A 19,330-nucleotide genomic window follows, 5' to 3' on the forward strand; every position below is an offset into this window, starting at 1 on the left:
TGTCCATCTATCTATCTATTTATCTATCTATCAATCCATCATTCCATCCATCCATCCATCCATCTATCTATCTATCTGTCTATCTATCTATCTATCTATCTATTTATCTATCTATCTATCTATCTATCTATCTATCTATCTATCTATCTATCTATCTATCCGTTGATACAGTCACACTGGACTATTAAGCAACGGGTGGTGCGTAGTCAAGAATATAGTAAGGGAGGTAGCGATAGGACAGACAGAGCAGTAATGATAAGAAAACAGAAGTAAGTAAATGATGGTGAGTCTACGAATTGGTCCCTTCATACTCAGACTAATCATTTTATTGTGTCGGCCATGAGACAGATGAACCTCAAACAGCATAGCCACGAGAATCACGAGGTCTTACTTATCGCCGACTAGTTTTCGAAAGATCCGGGTCATGAGATACCAAGTCAGGAGCTTCTGCAATTGTTGGTGTTAATTTGTTCCAAAATCCCTATTGTCTGTGGAAAGAAACTGAAGCTGAAACAATTTGTTGATGCCGACTTTAATCGGGACTTCTTCCTGTCGAATGTCCAAGTCTGGCTCTACGTATACTATGTTTGGCTAAGTATTTGTCCGCGGGTATGTCTCTAGATTGTTCACTGTTTAAGTATATTGTACAGCATGGTAATCTGGGCATTTGGTTCACATGGATTCGAGTGTTTCACACTGGAGATTAGTCAAAGTTGCACTGATGCTGCTAGTATTACGGCATCTGTTTGTCGTGAATCTGGCAGCTCTCTTTTGATCTATCTCTATTTAATTAATTAAGTCTTTATTATGTGCGTTCCACACGGCTGAGCTGTACTCAAGGCCCGGTCGTGCAAGCGAGAAATACGCTGCGCGTTTACTTCCTAGTTGTTGATTTAGAGGCTGCAGCGCAGGAAACCAAGGTTACTGCTCCCTTTTTACACTATCTTGTCTATGTGCCTTTTCCAAGAGAGGTCTCTGGAAATTCCACCCGAGATATCTTGTTGCCTGCTCAGTAGCTAGGTTGTAAACGTTAAGACTGTTGTTAGACACGATCAGAGATTTCTTCCTGTGGACTCTAAAGATGCTGCATTTTTCTGGGTGGAACAACAAACCCCAATTCTTCCACAGAGGGCCGTTCGGTTTATGTCTTCTTGTAGAATCTCACAATCCTTGTGTGTGTGTGTGTACCATTAATTTCCAGGCAGGCTATTCAGTTGTCTGCAAACAGTCTTGTGTTGGATTTGAAAGTCACAAATAGGTCAGGTCATTGATGAACACCGGGAAGAGGATGGGATCCAAAATACTCCTTTGAGGTACTCCGCTAACAACCAGTGCTAAGTTGATATTTTGAACTAATGGGTTTGAACGGTCTCCATCCTCCGGACTTTATCATCCTTCTTCCCATATTATCTTATTTTTATTTTTTTTTAGAATTTTTATTTGGTTCAATAATTTCATTCTGTCTTCTTTTCAACATTATTTCTTTCCATTTATAACACATACCCAGTAAACTGAGGTGCTCCGAAGAGGTTTGAAGATATTAAGTCAGTAACAACATCATAATCATCGGCACAGTAGCAGAAGCTACGGCAAGGTAACAAAAACAATAACAACAATAAAGAAAACAATAACTAAAAAATTCTTTTTTTTTTATACTTTCAGTCGTGCATACGTAAGTTCCGGTGGTTTCGACTTAGCGGCGATGGTGCAGGATGGTGCGTACTTTTCTACGATACTATTTGTTCTAAATATAGTCACCAGATCACATGACCATGGTAATATAATTTACAAAATGGCGGCAAAGAGAAGTGATCTTTGTAAACGACTTGCGTATTATTAATTTGCTTCATTATTCCGATTTCAAGAAGAAAAATGAATAATATAGCAGTGAACGCGTGTGATTTTGTGAAAGATTTCGCACGTCACCACCGAAAGATTACGGCGTTTCAAAAGATTGTCGCAGTGTCACTGATCGTGGGCGTCTCAGCTGTCATTCATAGAAACGTATTTTTTTTGCTAATATGTTTAACCTACCTGTTATCGCTAGCTTGTGCAATATTTATCACAAATCATATAATATACACGAATGTTCACGTCCAATCTGACATGGTGCTGATTTTTACTGTATATTTTAGTAGCGGTTTAAAATCAGCATTTTCTATAATTCGATCAATATGCATAGAAATTTTGTATGGGAACGGTAATTTTCCACAATACAAGAATGAAGAAAAAGTACCAAATAATGGAAACCACAATGATCATAGTGTGCATGCATTATCACATGAATTGCCTAGGCTTCAACTTGAGCACGGACAAGATTCTACATTTGACAATCACGATCCAGAGGGTTCAAATGTCATGAGTAACAAATCTTCCTTTTACTTATCTTGCACAGAAGATCAACAAGAATCAAACAGATTCAATCTACAGATTCAAGACAGTGGCATGACCCAAGACGAGTTCAAGTCTCGTGTACTTGTTCATGCAGATAACCAGAAAAGTTTAACAACAGATATACAACAACATATTGAAACTGAAAATAATATGCTACAAGTTGATAATTCAGCTTCTTTTATTAATTCAGCATTAGAAGATGCAGGATCGAATTCAGAAAGTGTGCCTCTATACAGGAATGAAGACATTCAGGAAGAGTGTATTCTTGAGTTAGGAAAAACAATCGATCATACAGTTAACAACCTATTGAAGTTAATCCACAGAGATTTTGTGAACGCCTGGTACCAAATGATCAGCAGTAACACAGAAGCACCAGACGAGTTATATGCAGCTTTCAAAAGCATTGCAGAACAGTTTAAAGTCAGATTATCTCGTATTTGTTATCACTCTTTAGCAGCAGAAATTTGTTGTTTGTTTCAGAAACATTTACAGGTTGTTCATGCTTCCAGCCGAATGCTTAGGACCCAGTCAAAAAGAAGGCATAGTTTAGGAAGATCAAAATCAAACAGTACACTTCCAGCTTTACAAAACTCTAAAATTCCAGTATTTTATTCACTTGAAGATTGCTATGATTCGAAGTGGTCCCTACATCCAGCATTGAAAAATGATGCAGCAGAAATGATGTATATTCAGTCTGTGACAGGAATTCTGATTGAACATTGTGTTCCTACAAATTTGCATTGTTCACGAACAGTTCAAATACTTTTTAATGAGATCCTTACTTCTAATATATTTTTGAATGTTTTACATCACCTATGTGAGCCGGTTTTTATTTTTGAGAAAGTTATACAAATTAGCTCGGATGAAGAAATCTTTTTAGGAGATGAATCTAGTATCACATCAGACAATGAAGGAGAAGCAACAAATACAGAAAAGGTGGAAAGTCAAAATAATGTTGAAAATCATATCACTGTTGATGGGGACAGTTTGTCTGGATATTCACATGCAGAAAGTGTTCCAGGTAAATGGAATGATGAAACACTTCCAGAATGTCTGCTGGATTCATTAGAAGCATCAAAAACTAAATGCAGTAATTCAGATGTTGTACGATCAACAGAAATGCAAAAAAATATTGCAAGAATATCAAGCAAAACTTTTGAGAGAATTGGGGATGTGTCACTTCCTGAACAAATCTTTTCAAAAGAACAAGTTGTTCATGGGAGCAGCCTTCAAGATTCAAAGGCTAATCTTGCCTTAGTCGCTGAAACTGCCAAAATTAGAGTTGATTGTTCGAACATAGAATCTTGTGTTGATTCATCAGCATTAATAGCATTATCATCATCTGCATCAACATTTTATTTGCCATCAGGAACAGTTTCATCAGTAAAACATGCAGAAGAAATATTTGTAATCAAAGAAACTCCTGCAACATTACTTCATCCTAGCATTAAAACACTTACAGAGTCTGAAAAAGAAGATAGTGAACGATCACATAAGGCTTCAAGTTTATCTGTGTCACTGTCAGCTAAGTGCTTAGACACAGTTTCTTTAGATGATAAAAATCCTTCATCACCAGTAGATCAAGCAGATGATGTTTTTGAAACATATTTATTTGATTGCAAAAGGGAGAATACAGAAGCATTTGATAAGAAAATTGCAAGAAGTTCGTCTCTCTCTGTAAGGTTAACTGATTCAGGGGAGGCAACTCTAGATGTATCTTTACACAAAACATTCCACAATGCATTTATAGCAGCAACGGATACTCGCAAGGAGCGTGGTACTTCCTCTTCTTATACACTGTACAAGGTTGAGGTAATTCAATTAAATATTTACTCACATTTTCACATAATTCAGATATATACATGAGAATGTATAATATGTTGGTGCCAGCATGTTTATTTCTAAATCCAAAGTCACGCTCACAAGCATATGGTGGTCACGGATTGTTAAAACTTTTTTTCTTGGAGGCACTTGAGGTAGAGATGATGTCTGAGGTCAACCCTTACACATATCTTCTTGATATTCCTTTGATAGGTGTAGAGGTAACACCTGATGTCGTTTGTCCTTGAGATACCTTTGGTCTTCAGTAAATCTGTGTACCCCTCCCCCAATAGTTCCAACTCCTGTGGAATTTTGGCATTCAAAAGCAGTCATCTTTAACTTGCTATTGTTTACTTTGCATGCTGTAGAGTGGATGCTTTTCAGGGTAGGTACTTGTGTTGTAGAGGTGGGCATATTTGCCATATTGCAGTAGACATCATTGGTCTTCATGTTCATCGGCAGAATGTCAGTGTCCATTTAAAACAGGTGTGTGATTTTATCTAATTGTAGCAGAAGTCATAGATAAGCTGTTTGCTCAGGTTGAGGATTGTCTGCCTTGTATAGATGGATCTGTTTCTTTTCTGAACTCACTAGACTGTGCTGCAGCTATTGCTACCACACAGGCAACAATGCCTTGATTCATGTCATGTACCCTTTTCCAAAACACGGGCATGGTGGAATGTTTCCCCTCTATTGTCTGTTCTAGGGAATTTTACAGTAACCCCACAAACACAATAATAAGGTGGAATTTGTTACCTTTTTGCTTCAATGGAGAGACCATATTTCAAAATATTGTGATGAAATGTTGAGTTTGGGCTAATTGTCATGATCTTTGACAAGTTTGGTAATGAACTATACCCTCAAAGTAGTGATGAGATTTTCGGATCTGATTGGTAGAGCTTGACCTCTCTGGAGGTCATATTTCTGATACGGTTTTGGTCAGACTTGGAATGTGAGTTTATGTGATCATGGTCATGGATAAATACGATAATAAACAATATCAATACATATTAAAAAAGTAATATTGTTTCTTCTCTGTAACAATTATTTTTAAGTTAGGAATTAGAAAAACATTTTGTATTTACAGTATGATGCATTTTATCCTGATGAGACGGGTGAACTGGTGCCAAAAAAAGGAATGGTGTGGAGACGATTTCGTGAGTTCATCAATCTTCAGGTGCGACTGGAAGATAACTCAGAGTACAAGAAAAGTTTAAAAGGTGCAGTATAGATGTGCTTTGTATAAAGGTGCAGTATACATGTGCTTTGTAGAAAGGTGCAGTATACCTGTGTTTTGTAGAAAGGGGCAGTATGTGTGTGTTTTGTAGAAAGGTGCAGTGTAAATGTGCTTTGAAAGGGGCAGTATGTGTGTGTTTTGTAGAAAGGTGCAACATACATGTGCTTTGAAGAAAGATACAGCATACATGTACTTTGTAGAAAACTGCAGTATACATGTATTTTGTAGAAAGGTGCAGTATACATGTGTTTTGTAGAAAGGTTGATGTTGTTGTTGTGGGGTTTAACACCATTTTTCAGTACACGATAGGCTATGCATGGCGGCCAGTATTAATGGTGGAGGAAGAACCCGGGAAAACCCTGGAAAGAACCGCCGACCCATGAGAAGCTACTGGCAAGCTTTCTCACATACCCACATTGGCTGAATCCAGGACTTGAACCAGTGCAGACAGAGGTGAGACAGCAATGATCCGTATCGGAGAGCACTTTAGACCAATATGGACCCCTTTGTAGAAAGGTGCAGTATACATGTGTTTTGTAGAAAGGTGCAACATAACATGTGTTTTGTAGAAAGGTGCAGTATACATGTGTTTTGTAGAAAGGTGCAGTATACATGAGTTTTGTAGAAAGGTACTGAATTCTGTTTATTTAGATGGAGGGTATGAAGGGTAGCTGTTTATTAGGGGGACAAATAAAATAGTTTAGTTATAAATAAATTCCTAGTGTCTGTAGTTTGCATGGTGAACTAAAAAAATACACATTTCAGTGTAAATTATTATATTGGACCAGATAAGCACAACCACCTGTTTAATTGCCCCATTTGTAGCAAATGATTGATGACACTTTTCAGGCAGTTATCAAAATTCCATGATTAAAGATTTATTTATCCTGAAAATATTCTTATGAATTAGGCATTTTTTAAGTAGATTTCTTCTTGTCAACCCACTCACACTAGTACTGCCTGTATATTTCAGCTGGAGTAGCATCCTCTTAAGTAGCCAAAAATAGAAATTGTCAACCCACTCACACTAGTACTGCCTGTATATTTCAGCTGGAGTAGCATCCTCTTAAGTAGCCAAAAATAGAAATTGTCAACCCACTCACACTAGTACTGCCTGTATATTTCAGCTGGAGTAGCATCCTCTTAAGTAGCCAAAAATAGAAATTGTCAACCCACTCACACTAGTACTGCCTATATAATTCAGCTGGAGTAGCATCCTCTTAAGTAGCCAAAAACAGAAATTATCAACCCAATCACAATCCTGTATATACTTTGAACACTGTTCTAGCCATGTACTTGTCACATTTGGTACATTATCATACATGTGTAAGGGAGGGTGTCTAAAAATTCTATTTTACAGCCAGTATTTACTCCAAAACTGAAGTAACCTATAAAGCCAGGACAACTTAATGATATAAAAGGTTAGGTAGATGTGGCACTGTTGTTATCTATGGCAAATAAAAGAAAGATGTGCAATACGAATAGGCATTGGCATAACAGATGATGGATTCTTTACTCAAAAACATCAAAGATGCAGTGTCAAAATTGTTGTTGTTGTTGTTGTAGTGTTTAACGCCATTTTCAGCACATGATAGGCTATACATGGCAGCCAGTATTAATGGTGGAGGAAGAACCCATGAAAACCCTGGAAAGAATCACCGACCCACGAGAAGCTACTGGCAAGCTTTCTCACATACCAACATTGGTTGAATCGGAGACTCGAACCCACGCATGCAGAGGTGAGATGTCAGTGATCTGAAACGGAGAGCGCTTTAGACCACTCGGCCACTCTGGGCCCCCGTGTCAAAATTGACAACATTACATGATTTTAGAAGTTAGTATGGAGCGAATAACAGCTCTTATTCACAATGGTTTTGTTTGATATGCATCTTTTCATTTTATTTATCAATGCAATTGTTCATATTCTTCTCGACAAGTACATTCTAGCCTCTCATTAATTATTCACTGTCAAAATGTGGCTGACCATAGTGCCTTGCATCAGGTATTACATTACATAGTGTTACATTGTGATGGCATCGAATTTGTACAGAAATGAAATGAAAAGAAATGCTTTCCTGGAAGAGGTGTTATTTGTCAAAATGTGGTTTATTGAATGGTTGTGCTTTACTATTTTCCTTGTTTGATTTTCAAGTTGGGAAAGTCAACATTTTTCATTCCTTGCCATAGGTATGAATCCTGCAAAAAAATCATCAGGAAACGTTAAGGTTTATGGTTGCATTTGCTTTTATATTTTAAATATTGGCTTATGCTTGGAATATTTAGGCTTTGACACTTATTATTTCATGTGCCAGAAGGAACAGGTGAGTCATCTTTTATGAACTGTAATGAGATGGATGTTTCATCGTCTTTTGATCTTCAAGTTAACATCAGTCAAGAATATAGCTGTAATGAGATAGATGTGTCAGCATTCTTTGATCTTCAAGTTAACATCAGTCAAGAATATAGCTGTAATGAGATAGATGTGTCAGCATTCTTTGATCTTCAAGTTAACATCAGTCAAGAATATAGCTGTAATGAGATAGATGTGTCAGCATTCTTTGATCTTCAAGTTAACATCAGTCAAGAATATAGCTGTAATGAGATCGATGTGTCAGCATCCTTTGATCTTCAAGTTAAGCTCAGTCAAGAATATAGCTGTAATGAGATGGATGTGTCAGCATTCTTTGGTCTTCAAGTTAACGTCAGTCAAGGATACAGCTGTAATGAGATAGATGTGTCAGCGTCCTTTGATCTTCAAGTTAACCTCAGTCAAGAATACAGCTGTAATGAGATGGATGTGTCAGCATTCTTTGATCTTCAAGTTAACATCAGTCAAGAATACAGCTGTAATGAGACTGATGTGTCAGCATTCTTTGATCTTCAAGTTAACATCAGTCAAGAATACAGCTGTAATGAGACTGATGTGTCAGCATCCTTTGATCTTCAAGTTAACCTCAGTTAAGAATACAGCTGCCACATGGTGACTAATCTGAGTTGAATTTATTTGCAATCAGTTAAGCAGGTGATTCAGGCTTGATAAACAATTAAAACAACCAGTTTAGCTATTGAGGAATATAGGGACTTACAATGTATCTATAAAGACACTAAATTTGCAGTTCAGGAAGGCAAAAAGTGCTATCTGAAATGGGCAGAGGGGTAGGTCATTTGGGAGGCATGGCAGGGCAGAGCAACCTTATGTTTATTTTTAGATGTTTAATATACAAAATATACATAAACGTTACTGTATTAGGATTAAAACAAGAAAAATAAGATATACATAGCCAGTAGCTGAGTTTTTATTAGTAATTTAGTGATCTAGAGAGGGAGGAATTTGGGATGGAGAAGAGATTATTTATAGCTCAACATTGGATTATCCTTCCATAGGATTATCCTTCCAGATCTTTCTGATTTGCACTACTTTTTTGTGACTGCCTGCCTTTAGATACCATATGGAAAACTGACCCTATATGCTTCAATGATTTAACTTTCAAGATGGTATAGTTTGATTATGTCTTGGAATAGTCATCATTATGCCTTATAACTAAACAGAAAGGTTGGCCTGTATACAAAATACATTGATTTTCTACAGGATTTTTGCTCTCCTTCTAGCATTTTTGACAAAGGTGCAATTCGTAGTTCTCATGGTTGGCAGTTTTTATGTGAGAACAATATCAATGAATAGGCCCCTGTATATTTAAACAAAAATGTGTGATAGAAAACTTTTAAAAAGCAAAGATAAAATTTATAATTTTTTTATCTTCATTATCAGCACTGTGGCTTCAATAATTTTTTTAAAAATAATGGCATTTTGTTGTATGCATTAGAACTACATGAAACAACAAGGACATTGCAGGGGCCCTGAATGGTCAAAAGTGTTCTCCGTTATGGATCACTGCCATCTCACCTCTGTCTGTGTGGGTTCGAGTCTCGTATTCAGCTCATGTTGGTATGTGAGAAAGCTTGCCAGTAGCTTCTTGTGGGTCGGTGGTTCTTTCCGGGGTTTTTCCCGGGTTCTTCCTCCACCATTAATACTGGCCGCCATGTATAGCCTATTGTGTGCTGAAAAATGGTGGTAAGATCCACAACAATGACAACAAGGACATTGCCACAGAATATTAAAAACTGCATGAAACAACAAGGACATTGCCAGAGAATATTACAGACTGCATGTAATAACAAAGATATTACCAAAAAATACTAAAAACAGCATGAATCAATAAAGATATTACCACAAAGTACCTTTATCAACAGCAACATTACCACAGAATACTATAAACTGTCTCTTACCACAGAATACTATAAACTGCCTCTCTGCTGTTGTGCAACCTCACAAAGTTACGTTGGTAAAATGCTTTTAAAAACTAGATAATAAAATTATCGTATTGCTAAGTTGCAAAAGTCATTTGGTTGGTATGTATTATGGGAATTGATCTAGAAGCCAAGTACTTGCATGATCAATTTGAACTCTCTTAGCATTGACGAATATTTCAGGTTTTGTTATGTACATGAATCAACTCTTTTTGCAAATTTTCACTTGCTATCTGATTTTTAGGAGGGAGAAATAAAAAGAGGTTATACAGTATTTTGCTAAAGCTTATGGGATCATGTTTCCTGTTTACATTAGTAGATTCTGTACATACTGTTGCATGTACATTGATACTGGTACATGTGCTTAATATTGGTAGATGTACATTCATACTGTACATGTACATAATGTTGGGATGTATCCATTCATACTGATACATTTACATATTTGTACATGTACATTTATCATGGAATTGAAAACTGAAGATCAAACAGTTTTGCATGACTTTTTTCTTGGCTGGCTTCTGTACTTTTATTTACTGTGTCTCCTGGACAACAGTTCATTTTCTTTGACTGGGAAACCATGAAAAGAAATACATTTGACCATGTACAGCACACTATGTACTGACTATTTTCCACTGATGTCTGCATAGTATCCACTGAAGTACACCCACTACACAGTGAAACCTCTAGGATTTACAGGTGTAGTTAGGCCTGACCTACACGGTGCTATTGGTAATAGACTTGTTAGGAATTCATAGGTAATTCACAAATAATCCATGGTAAATTGGACTCTTGAGTGGAGTTGATTGAGAAGTTACACCTGATGAGGGAAATGCAGCAAGAAACAGATTACACAGGCATCAGGCATAGTTCACTGAACCACAATTAACAGCACACTCTACTAGTTTGAGTGAAGTATGGTCACACACTTTCTGCATAGTGTAAATTAAGGAAGATGACTGGCAAGAAAGGTGTCAAACATACCATGACTCAAAATCAGCTCATTTGATACAAATGTCCTACCACTGGGCCAGAAAAATTGTCCTAAATGCAAACATTAATGGGATGAATGAATGAGTGTACTTACAGACTGTAAGACAGTCAAAGACTAAGAGAATATGTGCTGGGGTTTGCACCGAAACAAGGAAATCTCAGTCAGAGGGTTACATTATTTGTCTACCCATAAGGCTATGCCAAGAAGTGAGACACAAAATGTAATCCCAGTGACAGATTATTTTTCTCACCCAATTGGTTTTTTTTTCTCATTTAAATTAAAATAAACATGCACGTTTGCAATATAGTTCGCAGATTAAAAGCAGTATTCATCAGGTACTATTATTGCCTCTCACTTTGTTTAACGGTCACAAAGTTTTATACTCTTTTATGAAAACTTGAATAATTGTCTAAATAGAATCTAGCTATATATACTGATCTTAGAAAAGAAAACAAAAATCAGGAAAACATTTATAATAGATTACGTGCTGCAGCATTGTATCATGAGTGTCTTGAGCTACATGCTTTCATTTGTGTGAGTGTGCATTAATACAATTATATTAATGAGAGCAATGGGGTGCCTACACATCAGAAAATAGAAACATAAAATTATTCAATATTATTTCCATATGAATCATATTTAATCAGTGGATGTCATGTGAAAATGACAATCGGTAATTAGTATCCTTCATATGGACATTGAATCAGTGGATGTCATGTGAAAATAACAATCGGTAATTAGTATCCATTTATGGATATTTAATCAATGGATGTCATGTGAAAATAACCATAGGTAATTAATATCCACTTATGGGCATTTAATCAATGGATGTCATGTGAAAATAACAGTAGGTAATTAGTATCCATTTATGGACATTTGATCAATGGATATCATGTGAAAATAACAATAGGTAATTAGTATCCACTTATGGCCATTTAATCAATGGATGTTATGTGAAAATAGCAATAGGTAATTAGTATCCATTTATGGACATTTAACCAATGGATGTCATGTGAAAATAACAATAGGTAATTAGTATCCTTCATATGGACATATAATCAATGGATGTCATGTTAAAATAACAATAGGTAATTAGTATCCATTTATGGACATTTAATCGATGGATGTCATTTGAAAATAACAATAGGTAATTAGTATCCATCATATGGATATATAATCAGTGGATGCCATGTTAAAATAACAATAGGTAATTAGTATCCATTTATGGACATTTAATCAATGGATGTTATGTGAAAATAGCAATAGGTAATTAGTATCCATTTATGGACATTTAACCAATGGATGTCATGTGAAAATAACAATAGGTAATTAGTATCTATTTATGGATATTTAATCAATGGATGTCATGTGAAAATAACAATAGGTAATTAGTATCCACTTATGAACATTTAATCAATGGATGTCATGTGAAAATAACAATAGGTAATTAGTATCCATTTATGGACATTTAATCAGTGGATGTTATGTGAAAATAGCAATAGGTAATTAGTATCCATTTATGGACATTTAACCAATGGATGTCATGTGAAAATAACAATAGGTAATTAGTATCCTTCATATGGATATATAATCAGTGGATGTCATGTTAAAATAACAATAGGTAATTAGTATCGATTTATGGACATTTAATCAGTGGATGTTATGTGAAAATAGCAATAGGTAATTAGTATCCATTTATGGACATTTAATCGATGGATGTCATGTGAAAATAACAATAGGTAATTAGTATCCTTCATATGGATATATAATCAGTGGATGTCATGTTAAAATAACAATAGGTAATATTATCCATTTATTGACATTTAATCAATGGATGTCATGTGAAAATAACAATAGGTAATTAGTATCCTTCATATGGACATTTAATCAATGGATATCATGTGAAAATAACAATAGGTAATTAGTATCCATTTATGGACATTTAATCGATGGATGTCATTTGAAAATAACAATATGTAATTAGTATCCATTTATGGACATTTAATCGATGGATGTCATTTGAAAATAACAATAGGTAATTAGTATCCATTTATGGACATTTAATCGATGGATGTCATGTGAAAATAACAATAGGTAATTAGTATCCACTTATGAACATTTAATCAATGGATGTCATGTGAAAATAACAATAGGTAATTAGTATCCATTTATGGATATTTAATCAATGGATGTCATGTGAAAATAACAATAGGTAATTAGTATCCATTTATGGACATTTAATCAATGGATGTCATGTGAAAATAACAATAGGTAATTAGTATCCATTTATGGACATTTAATCAATGAATGTCATGTGAAAATAACAGTAGGTAATTAGTATCCATCATATGGATATATAATCAGTGGATGTCATGTGAAAATAACAATAGGTAATTAGTATCAATTTATGGACATTTAATCGATGGATGTCATGTGAAAATAACAATAGGTAATTAGTATCCATTTATGGATATTTAATCAATGGATGTCATGTGAAAATAACAATAGGTAATATTATCCATTTATTGACATTTAATCAATGGATGTCATGTGAAAATAGCAATAGGTTATTAGTATCCATTTGGAAAAAGTTCTGTGGTAGGCAATGGCACAATAAAGTACACAGCTCAGTCTAATGAAGAGTGTAAAGACTGTAATCCATGATATTCTTGGAAATTTATATTTTCTGTTATGGAAATATGACAAGTGTTGTTTTTACTGGTACAGTGATATTCTACATGGCAATTTTCTTGCAGAATAGAATGTGTACTGTTGAATGAACCACTCTGATTGGTATGTGCAGGAAGATTCATTTGTTTACAATGTTTGATTCTTCTGGGGCTGATTGGGGATGTTTGAGAAAGTTTGAAGAACGTGGATAAGACATGACACATTTCTTGTTGCTGTTGTTGTTGTAGGGTTTAATGCCATTTTTCAGCACAAGATAGGTTATACATGGCAGCCAGTATAAATGGTGGAGGAAGAACCTGAGAAAACCTAGGAAAGAACCAATGACCCACGAGAAACTGCTGGCAGGCTTTCTCACATACCTACATTGGCCGAATCCGAGACTCATGATGGCAGTGATCTGTAACGGTAGGCGCTTTAAACCACTTGGCCACTTGGGGGCCCTCTTGTTGTTGCCAGCTTTGTGGATGCTGTTGAGAGAGTTTGGATTTTTGTGTAGCCAGTGATTTGTATTGCCTGTGCTTCTGGAACAGGATTTTCTGTCATAGTTTGTTCAGTGCAGCATCATGAGTTTTATCCTATCTGTTGCTCATTAAATTTTCAGGTCAGTGTCATTAAATCTAGGTAAAAGCACTTAATTCATTTCACATGAAGTATTTAAAACTAATTAGATACTTTTATGTACATTCATTGATGCTGACCTGAAAATTTACTAAGTTACTAATAAGATAAAATTTGCCATGCTGTGTATAGTTTTTAGACTAACACCAAAAACTCAACTCAGTATGTGTGTGTGCGTCAGAATGTTCTTGTATTGTGTTTCCTCATAGTTGGAGAGACCTTAAGGTTCTTTATGAGTGAATTTCTTTTTGTTATACATATGTTGCTACTGTCGTTTAATTTTATAATATCTCTGTCAAGCACAGTAAAAAACAACACAAGTTTCTTCTTTTAACAAGTAGTTCCTAGTGCGTGGTCACCATGACCCAGATGACCTGAGACAACCCGACTGAGAGAAGAAAAGTAATGTTAGCAAAACAACTAGATTTCTTTATTGCAAGAGTGAGAAAATTCTATTCCCCAACCACATTTGTATTGGGACATACAAATACAAACAATGCAAGGAAATTAAAGCATGCACTGGCAAGATTAGAGAACAGGTGATTGATTGGAGGTAACAGCTTTGAAATGTTACGTTTTACTTTGGGAAAGTTTTAGTAATATAAATAAAATTTCAAATATACACATTCTTCGTCTACAGGTGTCAAAGGGCCTAAACGGTGGCAATTGCCCTTTAGAAATATGGACAAGGACACGGTGGAAACCAGGAAAAAGGTTTTAGAAACATATCTGAAGGTAAGTTACAAGAGAATCTTAATACAGTCTTAATACAGTCTTAATACTGTTAATACAATCTTAATACAGTCAGTCTTAATATAGTCAAAGGGAGTTAACTGGATACCATTTTATTCATGCTGTTTGATCATATAGACTGATGGAGTGTCCACTAATTTATCTGATTAGTTTTATCAGTGATCTGGACACAGTGTGTTGTCCAGAATGTTAGGATGGATGATACTTTACTTTCTTCAGTGAAAAGCAATTAGCTTTGATTGATTTGCATTTGTTTTGGAGGACAGTGTCCCCATCTACTCAACAAATTCAGTACAGACAACTCTCCCAATCCACTCTGACAAGTGTAGATATTACTTTTGTTTTCTGAAGTCAATCTATTATCTTAGATATGACTATAATAGAGACAAATGTTGTTATTCCAGGCTTTTAAAAAAAGTGGGAATTGTTTGTTCTTCCCATCTGTAGTAATGGAGTATAATGCCTCCTGCATCATTAAAGATACAGGGGTTTGAAACTTTGGGATATGGTTGGGGGTATGCAGAGTAGTGTTCCAATTATTGTATGATAAGGGACCGAATGGAAGGCTCTCAGGAGATGGGAAATATTTTCTTTTTTTTCTGATATGAAATAATTTGTAAGCATTGTACATGAAGATATGAAATTTAGTACATGTCATAATCGTGGCCCAGGTATTTAACATATTTCATGAATTTTGTGTGTGCATCCTTGGGTCTTGTCCTAGTGGCAGGAAAAGGCTCCCCAGGGGTCATCACTTTGAAACTGTTGAGATCCCCATACATTCTTGAACCATTAACCATGTATAGGTTTAAAAGGACCAGAAATACATTTATTACAGACTTTGTGTACCATACGTTTTGAGTTAGGGACTTACCCCTGGGTCATAAAGTTGATAACTGTCGAGATCCCCATCTTATAACAGCTATGGATTTAAAAGACATGATCAGACAAAATCAGACATGCATCTAATAGAGGTCATGGGTCATTCCCTTGGACTCGGACTTTTCAAAATTATGTTAATAACTTTCGATAAAATGTACTTTGAGTTATCAAGATTACATCTTCAGTTTTCCATATATTGGATTTACATATTTTAAAATAACATCTTTAGTTTTCAATATACTGTACTGTCAGTTTTCAGAATTGTGTCATTCCGTAGTTTTCTATATGTTGTACTGTTAGTTTTCAAAGTTACTTATGTAGCTTTCCATGTACCGTGTTTTCAGTTTTCAGAATTGTATCATTCTCTAGTTTTCTATATATTGTACTGTCTGTTTTCGAAATACTTATGTAGTTTTCCATATATTGTACTGTTAGTTTTCAAAGTTATATCTGTAGTTTTCCATAAATTATTCAGTCTGTTTTCATAATTACATCTATAGCTTGTCTACACTTTGGACTTCCAAGTTTTTGGAAACATGAAACTCTGGACTTCCATTGTCAAAATCTTACAGAGAAATCTGGTATTGATCATAAATATATCATTTCCTTTACACAGTGTCTGATAGCTAAGCCAGATATATGTAATGGACCAGAGCTGAAGGAATTTCTGGGATATGAGGGAGATGGTAGGATTGCTTTTGTGAGGAGGCCCTCTGACATCGGTGTTCGAAGGATTGACCAGGTATAGCTAGTTTTGCAGGTCATATCTATATTCCAGGCACTCATAAGATGTGACAGCTGACTGTCACATGAATATAAGTGTACACTGACAGCTAACTCTGGCATCAGAGTACTAATGATTGACAGTTTACCACTCTTGCCCAAGATATCAGAATAAATTGATGTATGATTTTTAGTCTCTGATATCAGTATAACTAGGATTGACATGGTATGTCAAAAGCTGCAAAAAAATTCATTCTTAAAAGTACAAAAAAATCCTGTAAAAAGAGTATTTTCATTTTGGGGAAAAGTTCACGTATAACCCTTTACCTCATACAACCGTCTTTGGACGCCTTTACAAAAGTCGCATCGAAGCGACTATTGACGCTTCTACAAAAGTCCCATAGAAGCGCCTTTTTACGTCTGCTGTAAACAACGGCCATTTTAAGCCGGTTTTCCTAGCGCCACCTTCGGGGAAAACCCCTTATTAGATACTACATTCATTTCTGTGAATGACAATTACGTCAGATCACGTGGTCACTGTTTATGTACTGGTCGATATCTGCTATTTAAAGTAACTGGGTCGTAATCTCTACTCTCCAAAATGGCGGTCGCGGATTTCATTCAGTACTTACGAAGTTTTCATGATTAGAATCACAACTATGAAAGATTCAATAACCTAGGTAAAGGCTCTGATATTGATATAGGCTGCAATTAGTTTTTATAAATTATCAAATTTAGGTGACTTAGTGATGTAGACACAGATGAAAAACTTGTAAATTTCGAGTATGAGAAATGGCAGCTCTACGGTTGGTCACACGGCCTCACTGATATGATGGTGAACGAATTCTCTCCAGATTTTAAAGCACATAACAAATTCTTCCGTGATAAATAATTACACAGCTATAACAATCGGACTTTACTCTTAAATTGTTCCACATGTAATAGATGTGTACCAAAAATGTAAAATGGTTAAAATTGCTGTTAAACGTAACATTCACTACATTGCTTAATAGTTCACAGGCAAGCTATGCGTATGCGGTCGACTAGGTAACCTGTGTTCTATGTACAGCGAGCTGCACTTTGTCACTATGCTCTATGAGGTAAAGGGATAAATAATGCAAGATGATTGTGGCATGGCTCCTGAAATTTTATATTTATTTTTCTCGTACATGAAAAAAGTTTTTTGTTCTTAAAAGTGCAAAAAATAACTTGTAAAAAGTTTCTTCATGGATCGTGTAGGACTTTGCGATTTTTTTTTATTATTACTGGCAATGTTGTTGGATGTTTAAACATGTATGTACAACCACTGGTTTGGAGTGGAGAAATTCAGAGGCCCCATGGAAGGAAGCCACAAGCTTGATATAAAATGCACTAAAATTTATCTGTTGTTACATAAACAAATTCTTTGTCCATATTGACAAACCATCTTAACAGTGCATTGTTATATCATAATCTGCTTACATTGTCATCTAGCATGAGTACTGTATGTTGTGAGATATCTGCCTTTTTTTTTGTTGACATTTCTGGTGGTGGAGATCAACCTGACAGTCATTATCTCATAATCTATTTTTCATCAGATTTTCAGCCACTCGAAAGTAATTAATATATTTACATAAACTGACATTTGTATGTGGATGGTAAATAAAATTCCTCTTTTCACTCGGAATTAAATCCTTCAGAACACTCACATTTTCTGTAGTAATCCCTGTCATTAGACCATAACATCTGTGTTTCTATCATCCATTTACCCTTTTTTGAATTTCTGATGCATGTGTGGAAGGTTGTTGTTGTTGTGGGGTTTAACACCATTTTTCAGCACACGATAGGCTATGCATGGCGGCCAGTATTAATGGTGGAGGAAGAACCTGGGGAAAACCCAGGAAGAACCACCGACCCACGAGAAGCTACTGGCAAGCTTTCTCACATACCCACATTAGCCGAATCCAAGACTCGAACCCACGTAGACGGAGGTGAGATGGCAGTGATCCGTAACGGAGAGCGCTTTAGACCACTCAGCCGCTCGAGGCAGTATCACTCCACTTCCACAAATGTAAAAACAAAATAATAAAAGAATCTTACTTCTTTGTCTATTCAATAGGCAGGGATAAACAGTGTCTAAAGTCAACTGAAATACTGCCAGTTCCTTTTTTAAAAATGTACCCAGATAAAATAGTTTGCTGAAATTTCAAAGCAAACAAATTACCTTTGAAGCACCAATTGTTATGAAAACATACTAAGCAAATGAAAGAAAATCGATCTCAATCATGCAATACTATCTTTTTATGTTGTCGTGACAATCAGAAACGGGCATTTGTTTGGTTCTCCAAAGCTGGTCTTTAGCTGTGACTTCAATAACTCATTCACCCTTCATCAAAGAAAGCAGACTACAATCTTCAATAAAAACAAAGAACTTTTCTTCAAAGGAAGTCAGTATCAAACTTAGTTAAAAGCAATGGAATCTGAAGATTGTTTCATTTTCCGACGTGATTGGAATATGTTTACTGTGTTGTGAAAGTTTACTTTTTGCAAAAAGAAAGTTTATCCTTACTAACACTGCGGATTAAAATGAAAACTAGCTTTTACCGACTTGGGATGTACTGAAAAGTAAATATGCTTCATCATTCGTTACGTGATTGTGCTATTTTTTTCCGACTGAATTCAGACCTATATGATCTGTAACAAAATTACTGAATATTTTAAACGTGTGTGCGTATTTTCAATGGAATTACTTGTATTCAATGTATGTGATGAGATTTACAGTTGAGTACACTGTGTTGATACTATTCATGCTATACATTAGACATGTATATATAAACAGTATACATGTATTTGTACCAATGCTTGGTTCTCTGAATAAAGTCAAATATTAGTATGCCTTCTCTGTTTTGGCTACAAGTGTATTCTCATTT

At 35.5% G+C, this 19,330-nt stretch overlaps 1 protein-coding gene across 1 annotated transcript in view; it reads left to right on the plus strand.

Moving 5' to 3' along the window:
• Window positions 1-1,801: 1,801 nt before the first annotated feature.
• Window positions 1,802-19,330, plus strand: part of LOC149771350 (sorting nexin-19-like) — a 42,350-nt gene continuing 24,821 nt past the window's right edge. The window contains exons 1-4 of the mRNA XM_089948561.1: window positions 1,802-4,206; window positions 5,303-5,435; window positions 14,704-14,798; window positions 16,315-16,440. Coding sequence (XP_089804687.1) covers window positions 1,873-4,206; window positions 5,303-5,435; window positions 14,704-14,798; window positions 16,315-16,440 — 2,688 coding nt within the window. The 5' untranslated portion in view covers window positions 1,802-1,872. The remainder of the gene's footprint in view (window positions 4,207-5,302; window positions 5,436-14,703; window positions 14,799-16,314; window positions 16,441-19,330) is intronic.

This window comes from Sinohyriopsis cumingii, unplaced genomic scaffold, assembly GCF_028554795.1.
Source record: "Sinohyriopsis cumingii isolate HCF-2022 unplaced genomic scaffold, ASM2855479v2 utg001938l, whole genome shotgun sequence".
In the NCBI taxonomy this organism is placed as follows: domain Eukaryota; kingdom Metazoa; phylum Mollusca; class Bivalvia; order Unionida; family Unionidae; genus Sinohyriopsis; species Sinohyriopsis cumingii.